We start from the raw sequence: 25,313 nt of genomic DNA on the forward strand, positions 1-25,313 counted from the left end.
AACACATATTTCTTTCCCTTTCTTTTTCTCTATAGTTGGTGGCAGGAACATTAGAGAAATGGAATGGCAATTAGCCTCATCTTACCAAGCACTGGCATTTACTTAGCAAGCTAAGCAAACTTTCAGTGACTGGTGCCATAACTAAAGTCCTTTGCACGTCCTAACCTGTTTCTTTTCAGTCTTCTGTTTGCTGAATTGATTTTTGCTATATTACTCTTTGCAAGGTCAGCAGATTTGCTGAAGAGTTCACTCACTATGGACCTCGAAAGTCTAGCAGTGCACATTACCGTGACCCAACCCCTCTAAGGCATGTTTGAGGAATCCACATGTGATGAATCTTCTCCAGAGTATTTGGTATTGGCACATGTTGAGTGCAAATTAAACAGAGCTGAACACAAAAATAGACCACCTGTTACAATGTACATTAGGTAGAATGAAGAAAATCTGTTTCTGTGGCCTAACTCAGAAATCCCAGGAGAAGCTGTAGGAATTACATTTTTCCCAAGAGAATAAGGGTGAACTATGACCCAGACAGAAGGATTCCTCTCTAATTATCAACTTGTCCATGCATTGCCCTTAGCCTGGAGAAGGGCTTCCACTAATTGTAAACTCCTGCTTTGAGTCACTGTTTAGTTGAACACCTTCCACTTCCTGTTCCATCAAATGTCTACTATATGCTCATGTGTCACATGGACAGAATATAGCATGGTTCCCACCCATAACAAGGTGACAGAGAGACACTCTGTTTTCATGTTACACAGAGCTATTAGAGAAATTTTTTCAAACTGACCATGACTGTTCTTGAGGTTCATTATTCCTCTAGGCATTATGAGATGGAAGTGCATGAAGAATAATTAAAGACCATTTGCAAGCTGCCTCAGTAGTGGTCTTTGGACCTACAGGAAGGCAGAAAGGGTCCGAAGACAGATGTGGGGTTAGAAAGAGCTTGAGTCTTGAGCATATGTGGATTTCCACTTGATGCCCTGACTGAGAAACAGACATTCTTTGAGAAGTACAGCAAAGACACAGGATTCACTAAGAGGCCTTTCAGAGAGAAAAAGCCAACTCTACATGCTTAGGTGAGGACGTGGGAAAGATATATAGTACTGTGGAGCTGTGGTTTACAGAAGGCTTTTGACCAGAGGTTTATAGGAACTCTTGCCCAACTGGATGTCTGAGGCTGTCTGAAGCATCTCTGGACAAGGCATTTACCAGCCTCTATTTTGATCCCCCACAATCACTATTCCCATCCTCCTACTGTGATTTTTTAACTCTGGGATTTTTAAAAAGAAGGTTATCTTCAGAGAAAGGTTTGATGCTCCAGAAACTACATATTAATGCTGCTCAATGAAGAAAAGTCTATCCATCGTTCTGTTTCTCTGCTGGGAAAGAATCTGGATTAGAGGCTGATTTTATAGGTTGCAATGACCCCAGAGGAAAAGGGTCCAATATGAAAGTCAGGGCAGGAAATTTAGCAGGGATAGGAACAGAGATTCTATCTACACTAATAAAAGAGAAATATGCAAATTGACCACGCCTCCACGATGCCCACCAGCCAATCAGAAGTGAGTATGCAAATTAACCCCACAAAGATGATGGGTTAATTTGCATATGCAGGCATGGAGCAGCCGGGCAGGACAGGATGCCTGCTATGAGGGGGAGGGTGGGGGGCGGAGGGAGCTACAGGAGTGGCACTCTGGCCGAAGCAAAGACTGAAGGCTCCAGGTGGAGCTAAGGCCTGGGTCCCGGGTGCCAGAGGAAAACTGGTGCCGGCAGCCAGGGGAAGGAAGGCCTATTCTTGCATGAATCTTCATGCAACGGGTCTCTAGTGGAAGATAAGAGGAGAAACAGGAAGGCAGCAGTTCTTGCCTGGGGGAAAAGGCCCCAGGTGAGTACATATCTCACATGCTACCTGTCAAAAGGACCTCAGTGTTGTAGCAGGAGATTTCTAACTGAGAAGCAGTAGTCCAGGGTAGAAATGAAAAGCTTCTCATCTTGCCCTGCCAGACATTGCCCAGCTTCTGGGAGTGGCAGTATGGACGGTAGTGGAAAATGAGATGTACAACAAAAATGAGAAGACTAAATAATCTATAATAATAAAAGAGTAATATGCTAATTAGACCAGATGTCCTTCCAGACATCATTCTGGATGTCCTTCCAGATGAAGCCAGGGCCGGAGGGAAGCCCAGGTTCTGGGTGCCAGAGGGAAGCTGGTGCCGGCAGCCAGGGGAAGGAAGGCCTATTCTTGCACGAATTTTGGGCATCGGGCCTCTAGTTTGTTATAAGTGGGGGGATTCCTATGGGGAAACAGTAGGAAAAGGTTGTATTGTATGAGATGAAAATGGTTGACCAGGACAATGCGTGGGTTACTAAGAGACCCTGCAAAGAAGGAAAGTCTCAGAATTACAGCAATTGTACTGGTGTAAATCTGGTCAGAGACCCTTTTTTTTATTATTTGCAATTCCTTTCCTCCTGCTCAAGGAACCTAAAGGAACACAGATTCCAATGACAGCAAGATAACAAGAACTTGTCACATGAGAGTGGAGAGAGCCGGGAGGAAATTTGGGCTGTCACCTGACCTTCAGATTTCACAAAAAAAGTCTGCATGCTTAGAAACCAATGAATATAACCTGTAAGTGTAATAATATCTAGTAGAAACTAGAATGGATCCAAAATAATACGGCTAAAAGCTAAGTGAAATTCACACATATTTGAAAAATGCAATCCATAACACATTTCTAAAATGTTTTTTATTTTTCATTACCAATAGCGCGCACACACACACACACACACACACACACACACACACACACACTCCCCTGGGCGAGTGGTCCCTAAATCTCTTGAGAACAGGGTTCAATTATGTCTGGATTGTGTATCCCCAGAAGTATTAACCATATAATAGGCATTTAATACATATTTGTGATCTGAGTGACAGTTTTCTCATCTGGAACATATAAAGGTGAGACTAAATTGTTTCTAGAACATCTTCCATCCCTGAACTTGCATTAGCTTCCAGTTAATTTTAAAACTGCAAGTTTGACAGAATGACATCTTTGTAATTATGCCAGAGTCATAAGAAAGCAAGCAGAACATGAAAATGGATATGAGAGATGAAAATAACAAAGAGAAATACGATTCTCATTTCTTACCTCCATCCCCATCCTCAGTCTGGCCAATCTATTCTGTTAGGTAGGTTGTTCATGAGAACAGTTGGCCAAGGGCATGAGCTAGGGATGAAATCCAGTCTGAACTCTGTTTGCCATGTCACCCTTGGGTCCTGGCATATTTTGTCCTTCATCGAGAAGAGACTTTCTTTTCTTAATTTTGGACAAAGGCTCTGGCTGGGTTAGATAGGCTCAGTATGCCCTCCCCCCTTTTAAAGAAAACCACAAATATCTTCTTTATTCTCTAATGTATTTATTTTCTCTGGAATAGAGGGATTTTAGGTTTTAGCATTCAATTTGGAACACACATCCCTGCTGACTTAAAAATAACCCTGTTCTAGGGATCCTTTTAACTTTATATGAGCTTAAGGTCCACAGAACTGAATTAAAGTGTTGAAATAGGAGATTGACTTTCTCTGCTCTGAGAGGTAAATTTCTCTGCTCTGAGAGGTAAATTTTGATCCCCTAATCAAAATAAACTTCTACATTTTAAAATACTTGGGTCTCTATATAAAGTAGTCTTGCATAGCCCTTCCTCCCATACTGCCAACCCTGACATTCACCTCCCTATACAACTCACTGGGCTCACCATCAGGCTATGAATGAAAACAGCCGTTTATAATAGTGTTTTCATGAAAATTCATTCTCACCTCAGCCTGAGGTCTCTATTTAGAGGATCATAATATGTCACACGCATAATGATAGCTAACATTAATGGGGCACTTCACATTTATCAGGCATTGTTTTAGCACTTTATGTATAACCTCACTAAATCCTTATAGTAACCCTACGAGATGGATACTATGATTACTGCTATTACATGGATGAAGATACAGGAGCTCAGACTAGTTGTTATCTGCCCAAGTTTACATAAGTAGGAAGCTGTGGAGTCAGGATTCAAACCCTAACACTGTAATTCTAGAGTCTAGATTCTTAATCATATATTCATTATCTATTTGTCTATGTAGCCATCTATATCTATCTATCTATCTATCTATCTATCTATCTATCATCTATCTATCTATCTATCTATCATCTATCTATCTATCTATCTATCTATCTATCTATCTATCTATTGAAATTTGACTATAGTTAAATAAGGTGTACTTTTTTTTCAAGTAGAATTTAATACCTGAGGAGTATTATGTGTGACAAGAATAACATTTAATAAATATTTATTGAGCACATTTAAAAGCATAGATTCTGGTGCCAGTACATTTTGATTCTTTCAAATCCTATCTGTGTGACCAACCTCTTCAGCCCTGAATTTCTTCACTTGTAAAATGAGGATAATAATAACAACAAACATCTTCTAGCATTGCTGTGTAAGTTAATGAGCTAATTTATGTAAAGTACAGTCTGGCAGGTAATAAGATTATATAAATGATAGTGATTGTTTTCTCATTTCCATCATTATCATCATTATCATCATCACCACCACCACCATCATCATCATCACCATCACTATTACTGTTAGTATTACATGCCAGGAACCTTTTTTGGCACAGGGAATACAACAGTAAATAAAACAAAGATCTGCTCTCATAAAATCAATATTCTAAGTATAAGTCCTAATGTTAGTGGATTTAATTAGTATCTATGTTGTGGTGTTATGGTTTACTGTACTGTTTTGACTCTTTCTGAGTTCCTATAATTTGTTGCTATAGTGATTTTGCCCAGCATTTCCTCACAGCTACTTTGCCTTCATAGAGGATTGCTTTTGAAAAATATGCTTATTCTTCAGTTTCTTATTATTACCAAATAATATAATGACTACTAAATTAAATATAAAAATTGTTCCCAAAACACAAAAAAGATATACTAAAATTAAGGGAAGATATTCCTAACATCTCAGGTAGATGTACATAATCTGGCTCTTTTTTAAAAAAGCAAATCAATGAAATCTAGAGTAGTTCATCACAGAGTTTTATTTGAATATCACGAACAGGAATTTGGGAATAAGATGAACCTGGGTTCATTTTTAATTTCCCTGAGCCTCCCACACTCTACCTACCTTCCAGGGTTATCGTGAAGAGTAAATGAGAGCTTTTGGAACAGGTTGAGCTCCTTGTCTGCCTTCCTTCTTTACACTATACAATGTAATTTTAAATGTGCTCTTCAACAAATCTTGAATTCTTTTAAAAATAATTTTTATTGATTTCAGAGAGGAAGAGAAAGGGCGAGATAGAAACATCATTGATGAGAGAGAATCATTGACTGGCTGCCTCCTGCACGCCCCTTCCCCTCCCCTTCCTCCCTACACACACTGGGGATTGAGCCTGCACCCTGGGAATCGAATCATGACCGCCTGGTTCATAGGTCAACACTCAACCATTGAGCCACACCAGCCAAGCAAAAAATCTTGAATTCTTAATGAAAAAACATTTCCACCTTAATATCAAAAATAAAGTGAAGGGCAACAGTAAGTAGTATGTTTTTAAAAAGGTATCTACATATAGAATGCATTAATTTAAAGCCAGGGGTTCTTTCTTTTCAGTGCGAACCCTTGCATATATCACAGTGTAGAGAGAAGCTAGAAAATGGAATATGGCAAAAGCAACCTCTGTGACTTTGTGGGAGTCAATTAATTTCTCCTTATTTTCCTTAATTCAAATTTGGCTTAGTGATCACTTACTTCAAAAAAGCAGGGCAGGCCTTTGAAGAAGAAACTACTGCATAAACTTGGGAAGGGGTTGTGCCTTCTGAGCCAAGGCTTTCCCCTTCTGATTTTAATTAACAATGAAATTAAGAATTCTTTAAGATTATATCATCCTTTTAAAGGCATAAGAAGGTCAATGATTTGGTAAGCATCTTTTTTCTCTTCTTCATGATGCTACTTCCCAGGTGAAATATTGTGAACAGGACTCAAATTCTCTTTCAGTCCACAGATTCCCAGGAGAGTGGATATGAGGATTGGGGGACTGAGTGAGGAGTTGTGATGTGTGTGTGAAGGAGGGATTAAGGCTCCATGAGAGCATGAGAGGGGTGTGAAAATGCCCAGGTTAGAATCCTGGCCCCTCTTCCTGCTAGATCAAAGCCCACACTTTGCAAAGGTGTTGGGGTTATTAGAAAATGAGGTGGGTATGTAAAATGCCTGGCTATTTATCAGTGCTCCACAGAGTAGCTATTCTTTTGTCTATATACCTAAAATGTCACATGTAGGACAGAAATACTGCTACATGAGAAGATAAGAAAGAACATTGTTTCAGAGAATTGTGAAGTCATATATGGCTTTAGAAACAGGCCACCTTTTAACATGGAGCCTATAAATGTATTAATAAAAAGGGAAATGGATAATTTTGCCTAGGGTGACAAGAAGGATTGCTGCTACAAATGATAGAAGGAATTAGCATCAACAGCCTTCTTATTTTCTCTGGGGATTTACCTGTGCTGATAATTATTTTTCTCCTGATTTGTGATAACTAAGAATAAATATATAAGAGCTCAAGGCTTTAAAATAAAAATAAGCCTATGGAAAAAATAATAACTAACATGGATAGTGAATAGATGAAAATTCACTTGCTCCACACAATATTTGATCCTCACAACAATCCGATGAAGAAAATAGCACAGATATAATTATTTTCTCCCTTTTCTCACAAATGAACTGAGGCTCTGAGGGAGATGAAGTGTTAAAACTCTTAGCATTAAAACTCATCAGCAGCTCCTCACTAGTTACAGGATCAGGTCCCACATCCTCAGCTTGGCAAGTAAGGCCCTCTATGATCTGCAGCAGCCTGTGACTCCAACTTTATCAGCCACTCAACAACCTTCGGCCACACAGAATTCCTGGGAGCCCCAGAGCGCCCTGTGCTCTACACACCCTGAGGCTTGGCTCTGGTGCTATTCCTTCTACTTGCTACCCATTTCCTCCCTCATGCGACCGATGAGCTCAGTGTCTTTCCGAAAACTTTATGTGATTCCTCCTCTGTTTACCTTTAGAGACTCACAGGTACTTCTGTTACAGCATTATTGTCTCTAGAAATTATATCTGATTTTTTTTGGTGGTGGTGGTACATACTGTTTATTTATTCAGTTATTAGTAAACAGACACATCAAGTCCCCACTGTTTGCCAGGCTTATTCCTAGGAGCTGGGATAAAGAGGTGGACATGATGTGCTCCCTGCATTCATGCAGCTCCCAGTGTGACAGAGGCTGACCTCTCTGGCCACCTCTGCATACACTAATGGAATATTGCCCAGTTCTGTTCACTCACTTCCCACTACCTGAGGGAGTGAGAGCAGTGCCATATCTGTCCTTAGGAACTATGAACAATCTCAGCACAAAGGCCCGAATGGTAGATGAGAGTTAGATAAACTAAGTCTGCTAATTCCAAACCATGTAACCTTTTCCATAATGGATTTTGGATATACAGACTTTGAAACAGTTAAAAAATTACAGGTCTGAATACATTTTCTATTATTTTGCAACAATTTAAATCGTGCCAAAGACAGGCCACCATAACATGGTTGAGGTCTTGTGAGATAAAGATCTTACTCCATGTCCCCAAACTGGGATTGGCTTGAAGAAAGTGAATTCTGCCTGCATTCTGAGCTCTGTAGTATGCTATGAGAAGGTGAGGGTAAACTTCCCATTGGAAAATAATGCTTTTTATAAATGACTAGGAACAGAGGAAACAAGGTGTGGGTGGGGAACATGCCTGAGTGCATGCTCACACCTCTGCAGAAGGGGCAGCCTAAGATCATGCTTCCATCACAAACTCTGACACTAGCCTCACGTTAGTGCCCTAGAGATTAGGTGCACTGGAGAAACTGAGAGCCTTTGGCAGATATACATCAATCACAACACATCGATGACTTCTTCATTTACACATCTTTGAACTGTTTAAAGGGAAGGACCATGCCTTATTTACCTCCAAATCCCTGGCATCCAAGATGATGCCTGGTACCCAGCTAAAGTGTCGTGGATATATCCTATATAATAAAAGCCTACTATGTTAAGTGTCTGGTTGTCCAGTCGACCGTTCAACCAATCAAAGCGTAATATGCTAATAAGGCTGCTCAACTGCTTGCTGTGATGTGCACTGACCACCAGGGGGCAGACACTCAGACCAGTAGGTTAGCTTGCTTCTGGGATCCAGCCGATTGGGACTGGGCAAGATGGGGCTGGACATGCCCTGGAGCCCTCCCACGGTCCCTCCCCAGCTGGCCAACCTTCCACGGGGCCTGGGCGAGATGGCCCTGATCAGTCCTGATTGCCGGCCAGGCGGAGGGCCCCATCAGTACACGAATTTGTGCACCAGGCCTCTAGTGATCATATAATACTTCAGAATCCATTTCCAATCTATCTGCCAACATATTTTTTAAAGTTATTTATTTATTTATATTGATTTCAGAGAGGAAGGAAGAGGGAGAGAGAGATAGAAACATCAATGATAAGAGAGAATCATTGATCGGCTGCCTCCTGCACGTCCCCTACTGGGGATCGAGCCCACAACCCTGGCATGTGCCCTTAACCGGAATCAAACCTGGGACCCTTCAGTCCACAGGCCATAACTCTAGCCACTGAGCCAAACCAACATATTTCAATTAGCCTTTGTCAGGTTTACCTTGCCTCTGATTATCAACTACAAAATAACAATAATTAGGACCAGCCCTGTAAAAGGATGAATGAAAATATGCCATACATGTTGAGAAAACAGACCAGAATATTCTTCTTCTTGCCCTAGGAATATCAAAAGCTAAGTAATTTGCCATTCTCCCAAAATATAAAACCAATTAGTACATCAAAACTACCTTAAAAAAATCAAAAAAGACACACCAGATAAGCAGGAGCCTACAGCAATCCCATTTGTTTTCCACAGAGCTCCAAATGTTAGTTTGATTCTAGGCTCTGCCCATTTCTTGTTTTTGCAGGGTCTGAAAAGTCAATTATTCTAAACGTAGTCTGCAGCCTTAAAAGCTGGTACTTTGCCAAGTAATTTCAAGAGCTTCCCGAAGGAAAACTAATAATTTCACGGTTTTCTTTTGGTTGATGTTACAGAAGTAAATTGTATATACAATTAATTCATCCCTGATGTTTGCTATCAACTCGAAGAGCTTAGAATTGGGGGATTCCCATTGAAATGCATAGAGAACAGATGGTTGACTCCTCCAGCTTCTGCTGACTGGCCTGCATTCTTCTGAATGCTGATTAGGGATTAAGTTGGTATGTGAGTGGTTTCACATGCTAACTTCCACAGAGGTAGCTCATATCCTAATCTGAGGCAGTAACTGCTGTATCAGTATGCACATGCTTCTAAAATAGACGGGGAAATTTTCAAATGCCCTGAAAAATATGGATTACCACATATTCCATTTTAAAGGTTAGTCATTTTTAAACATTTTTTGTTAGTGTTTTCAGTTCACATCTTTATAAACATTGTCCTAATATAGTATCTTGCACTTTGTCTGAGCTTGATAAATCTTGGTTGAACGAATTGATACATACATTCTTATAATATTCTTTTCAGGGCAGAATATCCCCCAATACTTTTATTTTACCAAGAGTAGAAGTAAGGCATGGGCCCACGAAGGAATTGGGTTCCTCATCATTACTGGCGTTGGATAAGGGCTTATTTATCTACCGTAATTCTAAGTTCTCACCCACCTCTGAGATTCTGTAAGTTAGATAACCATCGGAGAGGAAGTAAAAAGGCTCCGAAAGGAATCCCTCAGTCTCCATGAAGGAGTGACAGTTACCTAGTGAATCATACCGTGGCCACTGAACATCAAGATCAGCTAAGATGAAAGTGCAATACACAGAGTGAGCTCGAGTACACTGATTTGTTCCCATGCTTGGATTCATTCATTCATGGAGTTGTTTTATGTACCTGCCAAGAACCGAGTCAAGAGCAGCTAGAACTATGACCTGTCCCTGGAACAGGTATCTGTTGGCTAGTCTGCCTGTTGATTTTATTTCTATGTTTACTGGTCACTCAATAATTCTGAGCTCCTGCTGCGCCAGGCACTATGCTAAGCACTAAGGGTACAGCAGTGTACAAATTTGACACAATTCCACTCATGGAGCTTACATAAATAAATGTACAATATCAAACAACTTGAACCTTCTAGAAAAAAAAGAAAGAATACAATAGGGAACCAAATTTTCTCTTTCAGGGATCTTCTCCAAGGAAACGCAATTTAAGCTTAGATCTAAGATGACCAGAAGTTAACCAGGCAAGGTGTAAGAAGAGCTTTCCAGTTTGAGGAAGGAGCATGTGGGAAGAGCTCGAGACAGGAAGAGATTGAATGCATTTTGTGAATATAAGTAACGTGGTCAGCAAAGGGAAGATGTTTAAGAGGCAGGCAGGGGTGAAATCATGCATAGCTTGGATGCTCTGTTAATGACTTTGCATTTGTACTAATGCAAAGAGAGCACTAGTTCTGATCTGTATTTTTACAGATCACTGGTTGCACCGAGAATAAACCAGGAGGACAATAATAGAAGGGGTGAGACCAATGAGGAGCTATTGTAGATGGGAGATGATGGAGGCTTGGATTAAAGTGGAACTGGGAGTACAGAAGAATAAACAGATTTGAGGTACCTTTTGGAGGCAGAATCAATAGGACTAGAAGATAGATTGAATGATGGATGTGATCGAGAACAAGGCCTTAGGTATAATTCTCAAGTTTTTGGCTTGGGCAATGGGGTAAATGTATATGCCATTTATTGAGCTGGGGAAGTTTGAAAGGGGAGCAAAATGGGGTTGAAATTAAGAATTTTAGTATCAGTGTACTAGTGGCAATGAAACTAATATGTGTGTGTGAGAGAAAGAGGCTTTTTTTTTTTTTTTTAGAAATGAAGAATAAAATACAAAAAGGGGAAAGGAAAAGGGGGAAAAAGAAGATAATTTAGATAAATATAAAATAAAATTCCCAGAGGGATGATGGAGGGGAGGGGTTGGAGACTGATGCATATCAGGAGAGCAGTGGATGTACAATTTGAAAAAAGGCATACTCAACATTATACTGTAATTTTTTAATTTGGGGAAAAAGCCAATGTTCTTGATACTATAGATTATAGAAATTAAACTAGAAAGAATCATATCTGGTGGGTCTACACAAAAGGTAGACTGTATCATCTGCTTATTGGCTTTGGTGAGTTTTTATGGAGGGATGCATCAAAATCCCCAGTGGAATGCAAGTAATGTAATTTTTGTGTTAATCAGAAAAGAGCACAGGATATATATATATATATATATATATATATATATATATATATATATATATATATATATATATATAAAGATTCATTGACACTGAGCCAGAAGAAGGGAAATTTAGAAAACATGGTAAAAATAACAGAGAGAAGAAGAGAAATGGGCGGAGAATTTTTCCAGCAAGCAAGGACATCTCTGCCCTCATGCCTGTGCCAATGCAGGTGCTAATGGTCACCTGGGTTTGAATGTCTGTGCCAATGCAGGTGCTAATGGTCACCTGGGTTTGAATGCCTGTGCCAATGCAGGTGCTAAAGGTCACCTGGGTTTGAATGTCTGTGCCAATGCAGGTGCTAATGGTCACCTGGGTTTGAATCCCAGTCGGGCCACTTGTCATTGGGTGATCTTGGGCATGTCAGGCAACTTCTCCAGCCTCGGTTTTCTTATTTTTAAAAACTGATAATGATAGCACCTATCTCATATGGTGATTGTCAAGGTTAAAAGGAATAACTCATAAGAAGTGCTTAAAATGCCTGGCACAGAGGAAGAGATCAAAAAGTGTTAGCTGCCTTTCTGTAGCTGACTATAGATGCATAATTGTTAGAAAGTGGTTGTAGGTGTGTGTACCTCCTCACTTCCCTAGCTATAGTGACTTTGCTCTCTTAGGTTCAAAACTGTATAGTTCACTGTACCAAAAAACAGTTTTTATGATTTGTTAAAAATATAGGAGGATATAATTAATACTTATAAGGCATTCTCAAATATTATTAGGATTTAATTTTTGCAAATTAGTGAAAATGCCTCATCTAATTACATAGCCAAAAATATGTCTTCTCATTTATTTCTAAAAATGTTAGCTATAATTTAAAATTTGCTATTTAACTCCCTAGGGAGGTCAGTAATTAACTTCTAAACTTATTCTTTGAAAATACCAAAAATTAGAGATAATGTTCTGAAACCCTCTTGATATATTCATTATCACTTTGAGTCATTGTAAAATCTATATTTTCTCTGCCCTAACAATATTATGAAGACATATGAAAATATTCCATCTGAAAACATACCTATGTAAGCATCCCCTTATATCTAGGAACATCACAAGTGAGACCTCTCAATTGAAACTGAATTGGGACTACTTTATGGAACACTGTACTCTCTTTTCCTTCCCGACTCTCTTTTCTCTCTGACTTTGGTTCTTATGTACAAATGAAGTTTTATTGTTTACCATACATATCCTTTAGAATATTAATGCAAAAATTACATCCAACCTTTAGACTTAGAACAATTTGTTTACAAAATTGTGGAAAGAGTCAAAATATTCTAAGGTCAAATCTGGAATCCATACTTATTAGCAATATCATACTGATGGCAATGCCTTGACTGCTTTAAACTTTGTTATTATTATTTTTATATAAAATAGGAATAACTAAATAAGAGAACATATGTAATTGCCTAGCTTGATAACATACTGTAAGAATATATTATTGCCCTGGCTGGTTTGGCTCGGTGGCTATAGTATTGGTTTGCAGACTTAAGGGTCCCGGGTTTGATTCCGGTCAAGAGCATATACCTCAGTTACAGGCTTGATTCCCGACTCTGGTCAGGGCACCTGCAGAAGGCAAGCATTTGATGTGTCTCTCTCACATTGATGTTTCTCTCTGTGTCTCTCCCCTTCCCTTCTACTTTCTTTAAAAATCAATGGAAATATATCCTTGTCTGAGGATTAACAGAAAAAAAAAAAAAAGAATGGTGAGGATTAACAGAAAAATTAAAAGAATATATTTTTTGTGGTCAGATAGAACTGTTAATTATGTAGTTTTGGACAAGTTGTTTAATACCTCAAGAAGCAGTTAAGTGATGGCACTAATTTAATACTTTAGTTAAAATATTAAATGGTGATAATAGCATCTACTTCTTAGGCTATGTTATGCCTGGAGCACAGTAAGTGTTTACTAAATATTATCTAAAAATATACTCAATAAATGTTCTATTTTGTCCTCGGATTGAGGGAAATAGTGCTACTTAAATTTCAAAATTAATTCTTCTAGAAAAATATAACTAATACCTCATTAAAAATGCATGGGAACCAAGAACATTGGAGCATCATGTGATCATGTCTGAATGCTCTGTGAACACACCAGGAAAAACAACAAGGCAATGTTCTTAATTTCCCCCATTGCGCCAAGGGAGCAGCACATCTCTCCGCCTCGAGGAAGATGTCCAGTGCAAGAGAAGTGAGCAGAGGCGGGCTCTGCCCATTCTTTCCTGGTGGAAGCACATGCAATTCGAGAAGATGAAGTGAGGAAGCGCATGCAGTACCTGGTCATCTCAGAGTCAGGGAGCAGGCCTAGGTGGTAGTGGGGGTAGGGAGCTGATAGAAGGAAGCTTTTGTCACACTCAACAGGGGAATAGTGCCTGGGAGAAGGAGGCTTATCACACAGTTTGTTCACAGTGCTGTAAACGGGTTCCGGAGGCCTGGTGACACAAGAGGAAGAGAAAGAGTTGCATGGTTAGCACACACACTCAACAACTGTGCACCTGGTAGCATTTCACCATACGCAGAAGTGAAAACCCAGAACAATGTTATGGGCTCCATTAGGCCTGAGTTAAGAGTCTTTTTAGGAAACAGGATGTCTGGTTAGAAAATGGAACTTTGGGTCACATTTGGCATGGCTAACATTTACATGCCAGATACCTCAGTAGTGTCAAAATCAACCTGCAAATACCATGCCTTTTTGGATAATCCAGTCTGAAATGCCACACCTTGGGATTCTCTGACATGGCTCCTATTTATTTATTTATTTATTTATTTATTTATTTATTTATTTAATATCTTTATTGTTGAAAGTATAAGTATCACATATACATGGCTCCTTTGTAAACTTTAGTCTCGTCTTAAACGTGTACTTCATAGAGATGTTCGCTCCTTGATCAAACATCCTGCTATTTTTCGCGGCACATATTGCACTTCATAATATTTTTTTTCTCAGCATGGAGTAATCTTTCTTGTTGGTTTGTTTTGTTTAATTTATTATTGCCACTGTCACTACACCATGGATTTTATGAGGACAGAGACTTCATTTGTTTTGTTAGCCACTAAAATAGAGTCTGGGACACAGCACACCTTGCATAAATATTTATTGAATGCCTACATAAATAAATATATGCATACAACTTTTCACATACCTTGCACATATTTTGGGGGTGGTTGTTGGCCCTACGTAGGAATCTAATAGCTTTTATGATCTGGGTGTTTCTTCTAAATATTTATTTATAGATTATCCCCCACCCCCAACAATTGATTTCAGAGAGTTTTCTATACATAGGATACTCATTTTAGTAAAATGTCTATTAAATGAATTAACCTAGGGATACTGAAACATTATCAAAATAGCAACATTTTAATAATTATTACTTATAATCATATATAGTATAATCAGACAACTTTTACCTATAATATTTGGTCAGAGATGCATGTACTATAAAGAAAAAAATCCCATAGCTCTATCCCACACTTTTAACATACCTGAAATTGCTACTAATATTCTTTAAGGTAAGAATTGAAAGATATAAATTTAAGTGCAAGAGCTATCTAGCAGACTGGGCCACAGATGCAGGAAGGGTAAGCTTGACTGGGAAAGTAAGGAGCAGGTCAGGACACAGGGCCGAGAGCACCCGTTGGCCCACAAGACACCAGAGGCAGCAAGTAGTGGCCAAGTGCCTGAGCAAGTACAGGAAATGTATGTGGCAAACTCGGTGAGGGCACAGTCCATGTTTCTGTAGCTCCAGCCCCCAACATGGCCCCTAATGTATAACAGGTACTCAACCAATGCTTCCTGAACTGGCTGAGGAGGGAGAGCAGGGAGGAAAAGAGAATAAGCAAAGTATTAAAGGCGAACTTTACCTCATTTATAATATTACTAGAGGCCCGATGCATGAAATTCATGCACGGGGCTCGGCCTTCACAGCCGTGGTGGTGGCTTGCCTCGACCCTTGCAGCCCTGGCTTCATCCAGAAGGTCATCCAGAAGGACATCCAGAAGGCTGTCCAGAAGTTAGGCTGTCTGGTCTAATTAGCATATTACGCTTTTATTATTATAGATTCCGAGCCAGTCATGGCAGACACACTGTCTAGATAATTGGATTCTTCCCTAACACAGACCTTTCAACCATACAGAAAGAGATGTCTTGACCTGTTTATACCATAGAGGGGCTGAGGATGAAAAGAAGACATTCAGAGGCCTATTTTGTCCTCCAGAATAATCATCTCAGTAGTAAAATGAGGTACTTTACAATACAGTCGGCTTGTTCTATCCCAGTGTCCAATACGGTTTTTAAGGCTCCTTCAATGAGATAACCAAAATTGTTCTTACTTTAGGGAAGTTGGCATATATTTAGTTAAGATAATTATGCCACTTTCAGGTAAACCTAGCATGTTTGTAAGTTTCTGTATCAGCTACTGAAATATATCTGCAAAATAGATTAGATAGCATTTTTTATTTTTATTTTGGGGGAGTCTGTTTTGATTTGTTGATATGTGCATCTTTACGAAGATATGCACACATTTCTCATGGTCTTGGAGACAGAAAGACCCACATGCTGAACAGATAAAGAAAGTCACCTTCAGAGACGACAGTCTTTTCTGCACCTAAACTATGCATGTCCACACAAAAATGCAGCTTGATAAGGGCTTTGTATTAGTGAGCTGCATAAATATCAATCAGATAAAAATGAGGGGCATGTACGAGCTCTATGGGAATTACTCTGGGTAATCACAAGAGGACCTGATATCATTCTCCAGTTTGTCCACTCTGAGATACAGCTGCTGTGGTAGAAATGGCTGGATTGCCTTCTAAATATCCATGTCCTCTTCTTTTCTTAATAATAGAAACCTGAGTTTCCACTTGTCACTTTTTCTATAGTAAAGACTTTGTTTCTCAGCCTCCTTTGTAGATAGATGTGGCCTGTGAAGATATTCAGCCCACTGTGATTTGAGCAGAAGGATTTTGTGAGATTCCTGAGCTGACTGCTTAATGGGAACCCTGCAGTTTTGTTCTCTCCTCCTTCCTCCCCCTGCTGACCTGTAATCTATATGTGATGGCTGGAGCTTCAGTGGTCATCTTGGACCATGAAGCAACCTTGAGGATGCAGGCAAACAATATCACTAGTGGAGCATAATGTCAGAACCTGTGCTCCACAAAGGTTAGTAATCTAATACAAAGAAATAAGTATAGCCCTAGCTGCCTTGGCTCAGTAGACAAGAGTGTCAGCCTGCGGACTGAAGGGTCCTGGGTTAGATTCCTATTAAGGGCACATGCCTGGGTTGCAGGCTTGATCCCGAGTAGTGGGCGTGCAGGAGGCAACTGATGGGTGATTCTCTCTCATTATTGATGTTTCTATCTCTCTCTTCCTCTCTCTTCCTCTCTGATATCAATAAAAATATATTTTTAAAAAGAAATAACTATATATAGAGCCTTTGATAAAGTGACAATACCTTTAATTATGCCAGAGGTTCATCTAACACCTTCTGTATTCATAGAAAAAATATAAAGAATACTTTTTTCTGACTATAAATTTTAAGTCTATGACTGTTTAGAGAACTCACTGTATCTTTATTTAAAAATGTTAGATATATAAAATGGTAGTTGATCTAAACTGCCAGCACAAGGCCTAAGAATAAAGGAACTGATGATTTCTTTTAAGCCATAAAACATTTTCAGGATGATGTCATTTCAATAACATTGTACTTTCTGCCTAGGAGGGCTGATTCAATTTTCTTAGTCTGATGTTGACTCGACAGACCAAGAAAATTATGTTAGCAATTTTCCCTTAGTCCGTTTACCTCAGTAGCAGTATATTTTGAGACAAATTATCAGAATCAAAGCTGGCTAATACATATCTTAGGGGGGAAAAAATCCCCACTTGTATTGTACTCAACTAAATCAAGGGAAAATCAGCTTCCCTGTAAACACTACAATAAATTCAAGACAATAAAAATGAAGCCCTATACATTGCACACTGTTGAACTTTTAAGACTTTTACCTATGTCTTTTGGAACCATTTTATGGGTGTAATATTATTTTATGACTCATGAGTTTAGTAGACTTGTTATTTGGGGGAAGCTTAAATACATTAGATTTTAGAAAGAGGCCCTTATTTCTTTGCCTACAGTCACTTCCAGAATTGTTTTATAGGGGATTGATTTCTTGCCTAAGCATCAATACTCATGATTCATTGCCTTATCAATGCAGAAATATAGCTACTGTTATTACAGGCTCATTTTTATATTTCATTCCTTCCCTTTTTATTTACATTTTTTTATACAGTCACTGGTTAAAGAGTAGATATATCAAATCCAGTTTCTTTCTTTTTTTTTTTTTTTTTGAGAGAACAATTGATATCTCAGAAGATGGGTAGATTAAAAAAAAACATTAAAATAACTGCTCAACAAATTTGACTAAACCTTTTTGCAATAATGATAATGTTCTCTTGCAACCAAATAACTAAATTGAAAACGTCAGTGACAATAATCAAAACAGCATGATAGTGGCAGAAAAACCAACAAACAGACCAATGGAACAGAAATGATAGCCCAGAAATAAACCAATATATACATGAGCAATTACTTTTTGATAAAGGAGCCAAAAACACATAATGGAAAAAAAATTAAAAAAATAAAAGAAAGCTTCTTCAATAAATGGTGCTGTGAAAATTAGAAAGCCACATATAAAAGAAGGAAACTAGACTGTTTATTACCATACACAAAAATTAACTCAAAATGGATCAAAGTCCTAAATATAAGACCTGAAACAATAAAATACATAAAAGAAAACATTGGTACTAAACTATGGACCTTGGCCTTAGAGAGAATTTTATAAATTTGACCTCAAAAGCAAGGGACGTAAAAGCAAAAATAAATGAATGGGACTATATCAAACTAAAAAGCTTCTGCACAACAAAGAAACCATCCACAAAAAAAGGCAATCAACCTAATGGGAGAAGATACTTGTAAACAATACCTCCAAAAAGGTGTTAATATTCAAAATATATAAAGAACCTGTACAATTCAACAACAAAAAACAAACAATGCAATTAAAAATATTGGCTGAGGGCCTAAACATACATTTCTCTCAAGAAGACATACAAATGACCAACAGATATTTTAAAAGATGTCCAAGTTCACTAGCTATTAGGGAAATGCAAATCAAAGCCACAGTAAGATACCACCTCACACCTGTTAGAATGGATGTTATCAACAAGACAATAACAAGTGTTGGAGAGGTTGTGGTGAAAACTTTCACACACTGCTGGTGAAAATATGAATTGGTGCAGCCACTACAGAAAACAGTTGAGGTTCCTCAAAAATGAAGCATAGAATAACCATATGAACCAGCAATCCCTCTACCTGAATAATTTGAAAACATTTATTTATAAAGATATCTGTATCCCTTATGTACATTGCAGCATTATTTACAATGGTCAAGACATAGAAATAACCTTCAATAGATGATTGGATAAAGTAGACATGGTGCATATATACAGTGGAATACTACCTAGCCATAAGAACAGACGAAATACTGACATTTGTGACAGTATGAATGGGTCTTGAGAATATCATGGTAAGCAAACTAAGTCAAGAACCATATGATTTCACTCCTATGTGGGACGTAAAACTGAAAGCAACACACTAACAAAAAAGACAAAGATACTGAAAAAAAACCAAAACACACACAAAAAAAAACCACACCAAAAACCCTCATAGACACAGACAACAGTATGATGGTTACCAGAGGGAAAGAGGGATGGAGGGAGGTAGAAAAGGGTGAAAGGGATCAAATATATGGTGACAAAAGGAAATTTGACTTTGGTTGGTGAACAGACAATGCAATATATAGAAATGTACACTTGGAACCTACAGAATTTTATTAACCAAAGTCACCTCAATAAATTTAATAAAATAAAAAAATGTAAGTGAGAATTTCCTTTCAAGTGGCATAAAGTGGGGTTCAGATTTGAAGATGTCTGTCTGCTAACTTCATTATAATCCTAGAATTCTAGCATATATTATGTACTATATAGGCCACAGTACAACATCCAGAAGTACTACAGCAAGCTACAGTCTGAACACAGGGAATAGCATATATTTGATACTTGAGGAATGTTTCTTTGAATGAATAAAAATTTTATTTATTTCAATATATTTTTTATTGATTTCAGAGAGGGAGGGAGGGAGGGAGGGAGGGAGGGAGAGAGAGAGAAAGAGAGAGAGAGAGAGAGAGAGAGAGAGAGAGAGAGAGAGAGAGAGAAACATCAATGATGAGAATCATCGATCAGCTGTCTCCCGCACACCCCCTCCTGGGGATTGAGACCCCCAACCCAGGCATGTACCCTTGATTGAAATAGAACCCAGGACCCTTCAGTCTGCAGGCCAACACTCTAACCACTGAGCCAAACCAGCCAGGGTAAAATTTTATTTTTTTACCATTCTCCATAGAAAGAAATGAAAAAGGAAGCCCTTAGTTATTTTGAATCTCTTAAGTAGGTTTACATTTTTTAGGCCATCATTAGTTTTCACAGATTATACAGAACAGAGATCCCAGTGTTTACAATTAGAGCTGACAGTTTGCTGTGCAAGGTTCACTCAAGCTCAGGAAATGGGCTTCCTATATGTGTAAGTCTGGCCATTGCGACTCTTGCCCCCAGTTCCTGTGAGAGTCACCCCATGGGCATGGGGCTCCTTAAAGACCTCTCAGCCCTGAGTTCCAGAAGGCATAGAGCCAGCACTCAGCATTCTTTGTATTTCCCTGCAGTTTTATTATCTGTGACCTCTCTGAGAGACAGAAAAGTAATGCCAGTTTATGAGCTGTCACTGGGATTTGGGTGGCAGACAAAGATGCCTCCATCACTTCCCATTTATTCAGTAAAGAAGTGAAATGATTTCCGGCAGTATAAATCAGCCAGGCAAACCTGAAAAGGCCTGTTTATCCTATTATAAACCTCCAGAGCCACCTAGGTCAGAAGGTAATGAATATGGAAATCCAATCCGAGGTACCTACTGTCTCTCTTCATTCTGTGGATGCCTCCAGAAGAGAGGAAAAATAGAGATTCTAGTAGAATCTCTAAGTGAATTTATAAACAATCATTTACCTTGTTGTCCACTTATCAGGGGGCCAGAGATAAATGGCTTTGTAGTCTCCAATGCTGAGCCATCTGCATATATTTGCATGTCTATGGGTTTATAATTACAGGCTCTTGTCACATAGAATTAGCACAGCCTGGTTGTTGGTGATCTCTCTTCTCTGAACCACATTAGCACTTGCTATTCTGTTTCGTTGGCATTTTCAATTGCTAGTCCATAATAATCTATAACGCTGGTGTATTAGAGGGAGGTGCTTCATCTAATCCTATTCTACAAAAAACTACCTTGCCTGCAACTGTTCCTTGTCATTTGCCCAACTTGACTCCAACCCAACTCAGTCCTCCCCTAGCCCCTGACTCTGCAAACATGACCTGTATGGATAACAGGGCTCCAAAAAATTTTTTTTAAAATTAAAAAAAAAAAAAAGCTAGGCTAATTGGATTCTCCTGTGGAACATGAATGAAGGGGAAGAAAAATGAATTATCAGCTGGTAGAATCAGGGAAAGACACAGACGTGTAGAGGGAAGCTGTAGCAGTGTTCACGAATTATAGAGCACCAGAGTGAAGCTCCTCCAAATGTTATTGGTAATGTGTCTAGAGGTTCCTTGAATTTAGAATAAGAGTCTGTATTCATTATTTAAGGGTATTGTTATGGCTCTTGCTATGGAATTTCTCTGCTGGTTCCCATATGACATTCGCTATCCATCTAATAAAAGAGTAATATGCAAATTGACCATCACCCCAACACACAAGATGGCTGCCCCCATGTGGTCAAAGATGGCTGCCATAAGATGGCCAGCAGGGGAGGGCAGTTGGGAGGGACCAGGCCTGCAAGGGAGGGCAGTTAGGGGCGATCAAGCCTGCAGAGGAGGGCAGTTAGGGATGACCAGGCCGGCAGAGGAGGGAAGTTGGGGGCGACCGGGCCTGCAGGGAAGGGCAGTTGGGGGGGACCCAGGCCTGCAGGGTAGGGCAGTTAGGGGTGACCAGGTCAGCTGGGGAGGACGGTTAGAGGCAATCAGGCTGGCAGGGGAGCAGTTAGGCATCAATCAGGCTGGCAGGGTGTGGTTAGGGGGTGATCAGGCTGGCAGGCAGAAGCAATTAGGGGCAATCAGGAAGGCAGGCAGGTGAGCAGTTGGGAGCCAGCAGTCCTGGATTGTGAGAGGGATGTCCGACTGCCCGTTTAGGCCCGATCCTGGTAGGATCGGGCCTAAACGGGCAGTCGGACATCCCTTGAGGGGTCCCAGATTGGAGAGGGTGCAAGATGGGCTGAGGGACACACCCCCGTGCACGAATTTTGTGCACTGGGCCTCTAGTATAATGATAATAAACCACCATCTCCCACCCCACTCCTTTATAGGAGTTTAGGTCTGATCTTGTGCTTGCAACCAATCGAGTGAAAATAAAATGGGCACTTTGATTGTTTTTACTATCTTTCAGATCATTTCAACTAGACCATGCCACAAAAAGTCAAAAGATGAAACCTTGGACCCCTATGTAATCCCATAATACCTGAGACCATGTCTATAGAATTCTGATATTTTGTATTAACTCGATTATCTAAAAAATTGCATTAACATATTACTGAGTTTCTTGATGTCCCCTTAAATTTTGTGTCTGCTTACCTCACCTTAGTCCCAGCCCCGTACCAGAGATTATAAATGTTTCACACAATGATGATAATGACAATGATAGTGATTGTAAACACTAATCTGTGTAGAACCTACAGATACAAGGTCAAAGGAATATGACTCCCTTCTCTTAGAGGTAACAGTAAGAGTGACTCACACTTTATTGGGTTTTTCTTTAAAGTGACTCACATTTTGAGTCCCTCCATGAAAGGGACTGCTCTCCAAGCCCTCAGGTCCCTAACCTAATGTACTGTCACGTCTGGTTCACAGGGCTCTTTCCTTTCTAGACTCTTAGCTCATAAAGGATCAGGCCTGAATCTCATTAATCTTTGTTTCCCCATAGCTTTCCTGAATACCAGAATGTATGAATGAAGCACTACCATAGAAAATAGAGTAGTAACAGGAAAAAAAAAAATTGTTCAGTACTTTTTATTCTATTTTGCTGAGCTAGAACTAAAATAGAGAAGCTAAAATTGCAATAGGAAGGGTTTAGGTTATATATTTGTATGCCTTCAAACATAAATTTCTCTGTCTTATAGACTGATCTGGATAAACCTGTAAACTGCTCAGATTCTCCAACCTCATCCTTCTGTGGCCTTCCTTGGCTGCCCCAAACGGGGAGGGCACACCCAGCCTCATGTTCCCGTATAAGCAGGACATAGAACCAAACCATATTAATGATGCAGCTGGGAGGCCAAGGGCTTGGATCCCTAAGCATCTAGTATATTGCCTGACATAATTCAGAAGAAAAGGGTTTTAATTTTATAAGGGTGCCTCATGCTCCTCTTCAAAAATAATACACTGGGGTGTTTTTTTTTGGCCATGGATATGGAGAAGCATAAGAAGACTGATTTCCAGGCCTGAGAAAGTAGGTGTTAAGGGCAGAATTTTGGGAAGTAATCAGGGGATAAAAGAGAATACAGGACTGGTTGTGAACTTGGTGGCTCAACATCTAACACAGTAATGGTAAGGATTAAGCAAGAGGCTGACTTCTCTTACACTGAACTCTAAGCAGAAAAGTGTTAGTCATATTTGATGAAGGAGCTATTAAAAGTTTAAAAGTAAGGAGCAGGGAAATCTGAGGAGTGGATTCCTCTGATTTGTAAGAAACCCATGCATTCCCTCAATTCTAAGCACCACCAGATTGGGCCCCCAAGGACTTCCACTAGGGTCTTGGAGTAGATGCCTGTATTAGGTCCTCGGGTTATGTTGGAGATCCATTCCTACGGCGCAACATAACCCACCTACATAAGCACCTACGTCACTCACATGGAGCACATACACAGCAGTAATGAAGTGAAACAGTAAAAAAAATTTAAAAGAAAGATAACAATTCCTGACCTTTACTTGTGGTGGTAAATAATAAAAAACATAAAGCACATACGTTCATATGTTGAAACTTTTTTTTTATATATATAAATAAATGGGAGATGGAGTCGTAACCACGAAATGACGTACCTAGAGTCTAATGTAACCCGAGGACTGCCTGTATTTGCATCATACTCATTTAACTGTCCCAAACTTAGCTTCCACTTTTTAGTGCTACCTGCCAGCAAAGTTGTAAACTGTAATATTGTTATAAAACGATGAGGTGACTACAAAGAAACGGAGCTAAGCTTGGATTCTGGCTCCTCCAAATTCTACCCTGTGTGATCTGCTGTTTCTTAACTTCTCTGAGCCTTGGCATCCACATCTGTAAGTGGGGATAGTAATACCGGCCTTGAGGTGACTGTGAGAAATGGGAAGAATGCTTGTAAAGCACCCAGCTTAGTGCTTGACACTCACTGTGAGCTCACCCAATGACATTCTTTTTACTCTCAGGCACTCCCACTCACAGGGATGCATAGCCTCTGAGAATGTAGTTCCTCAATCAGACTTTAACACAGGGGTGGGGAACCTTTTTTTCTGCCAAGGCCCATTTGGATATTTATAACATCAGTCTCAGGCCATACAAAATTATCAACTTAAAAATTAGCCTGTTATATTTAGTCACACATTCAATTAACTCACCTCTAATGCCTTGGCAATGCCAGACCAAATGGTTTCTAAGGCCTTATATTGGGCCAGACATTCCCCTTCCCTGCTTTAACATATTAACACTCCGATGTAATGCAGATTCTCTACAAGAGGGTTGAACAAAGTAAGTAACAAACTGGTTTTTAGTATCACAAAAGACACTGCATAATGGTATTTTCTAAAGACTCACTTTTGCTGCCCATGTTGAAAAGGTAATTGATCCTCTAGCATAGCCATGGAGGTTGATGCTCACGTTCTCTGAAGTTCTCAGTTATTATCATTGCCTCTAATAAGGTATCATCCCTAACTCTCACCTCTAATTTGCGCCTGCACCTTCACAATGATTTGCTTTCTTGTATGGCTAATAGGTGTGGAGATCAAATTGTTGAGTCATAAGTAATTTGTTATTAATGATAGTCTATGCATCATCATCTATAAATATTTACTCTTTAAAATAGAAATTAGAATTGATTTACCATTTCCTCTATATAAACATCATTCTTCAATTATATTTTGCAGTTTGCTTATTGAGGAGAAAAATGAGTGAGAGCTGTACCACATAAAGTAATTGGGAAAGTTTTGAATTATTAAGGTGCTTTATTTTCTCAAAAAATGTTTGGATTTCAACAGAATTGGGCCCTGTCATGCTAGTGACGTGGAATAAGAAATTGAAAGTCAAAAGTCAATGACCTTAGCAATGATGATTGTAGCAGGTTTATTTCCAAGGTAGGGGTGACTGTATTGGGTGTGTCCAGCTATAGCAGTATTTTATGGCATTCTGAAAGATGATTCAACAAATATTATGCAACATGCATAAGGTCAGGATTATGGCCACATCAAGACCTTTGAGACATGGATTAGATTATTTAAGGAAGGTTCAATATGTCCTATCATAGTGTTTAAACTCATATTTTTGTAAACGTAATTGTAAAGTTGTGTTTTTTTTTTTTAACTGAACTCATAGGATATGGTATAAATCTACGAAAAAAGCAGGTTGGTAATTATCTAGTATTTTGATGGAAAATATATTTTTAAGCAAAAATGAAATCACATAAAAGATGAAAGATTTGATTACATAAAAATTTAAAACTACTGAAATACCCTCATAAACAAGCAACAAGCTGGGGAAACATCTGCTCAAATATATTTATCAATCTTTCAAAGATGCTCTTGTAATTCAATATGCAAAACCATAAACTTACAATA

At 39.1% G+C, this 25,313-nt stretch overlaps 1 protein-coding gene across 19 annotated transcripts in view; it reads right to left on the reverse strand.

Moving 5' to 3' along the window:
• The window catches only part of DLG2 (discs large MAGUK scaffold protein 2), a gene marked incomplete at its 5' end in the record, with an annotated part of 1,931,014 nt that overhangs the window by 426,935 nt on the left and 1,478,766 nt on the right, over nt 1-25,313 (reverse strand). For 15 of the 19 annotated variants that reach the window (XM_079787296.1, XM_079787299.1, XM_079787298.1 and 12 more), the window contains one exon: nt 13,645-13,800. The exons of the other annotated variants lie outside the window; for them this stretch is intronic. In XM_079787296.1, coding sequence (XP_079643422.1) covers nt 13,645-13,800 — 156 coding nt within the window. The remainder of the gene's footprint in view (nt 1-13,644; nt 13,801-25,313) is intronic. 19 annotated transcript variants of the gene reach the window in all.

The sequence above is a fragment of the Cnephaeus nilssonii genome (assembly GCF_951640355.1).
Source record: "Cnephaeus nilssonii genome assembly, chromosome: 13".
In the NCBI taxonomy this organism is placed as follows: domain Eukaryota; kingdom Metazoa; phylum Chordata; class Mammalia; order Chiroptera; family Vespertilionidae; genus Cnephaeus; species Cnephaeus nilssonii.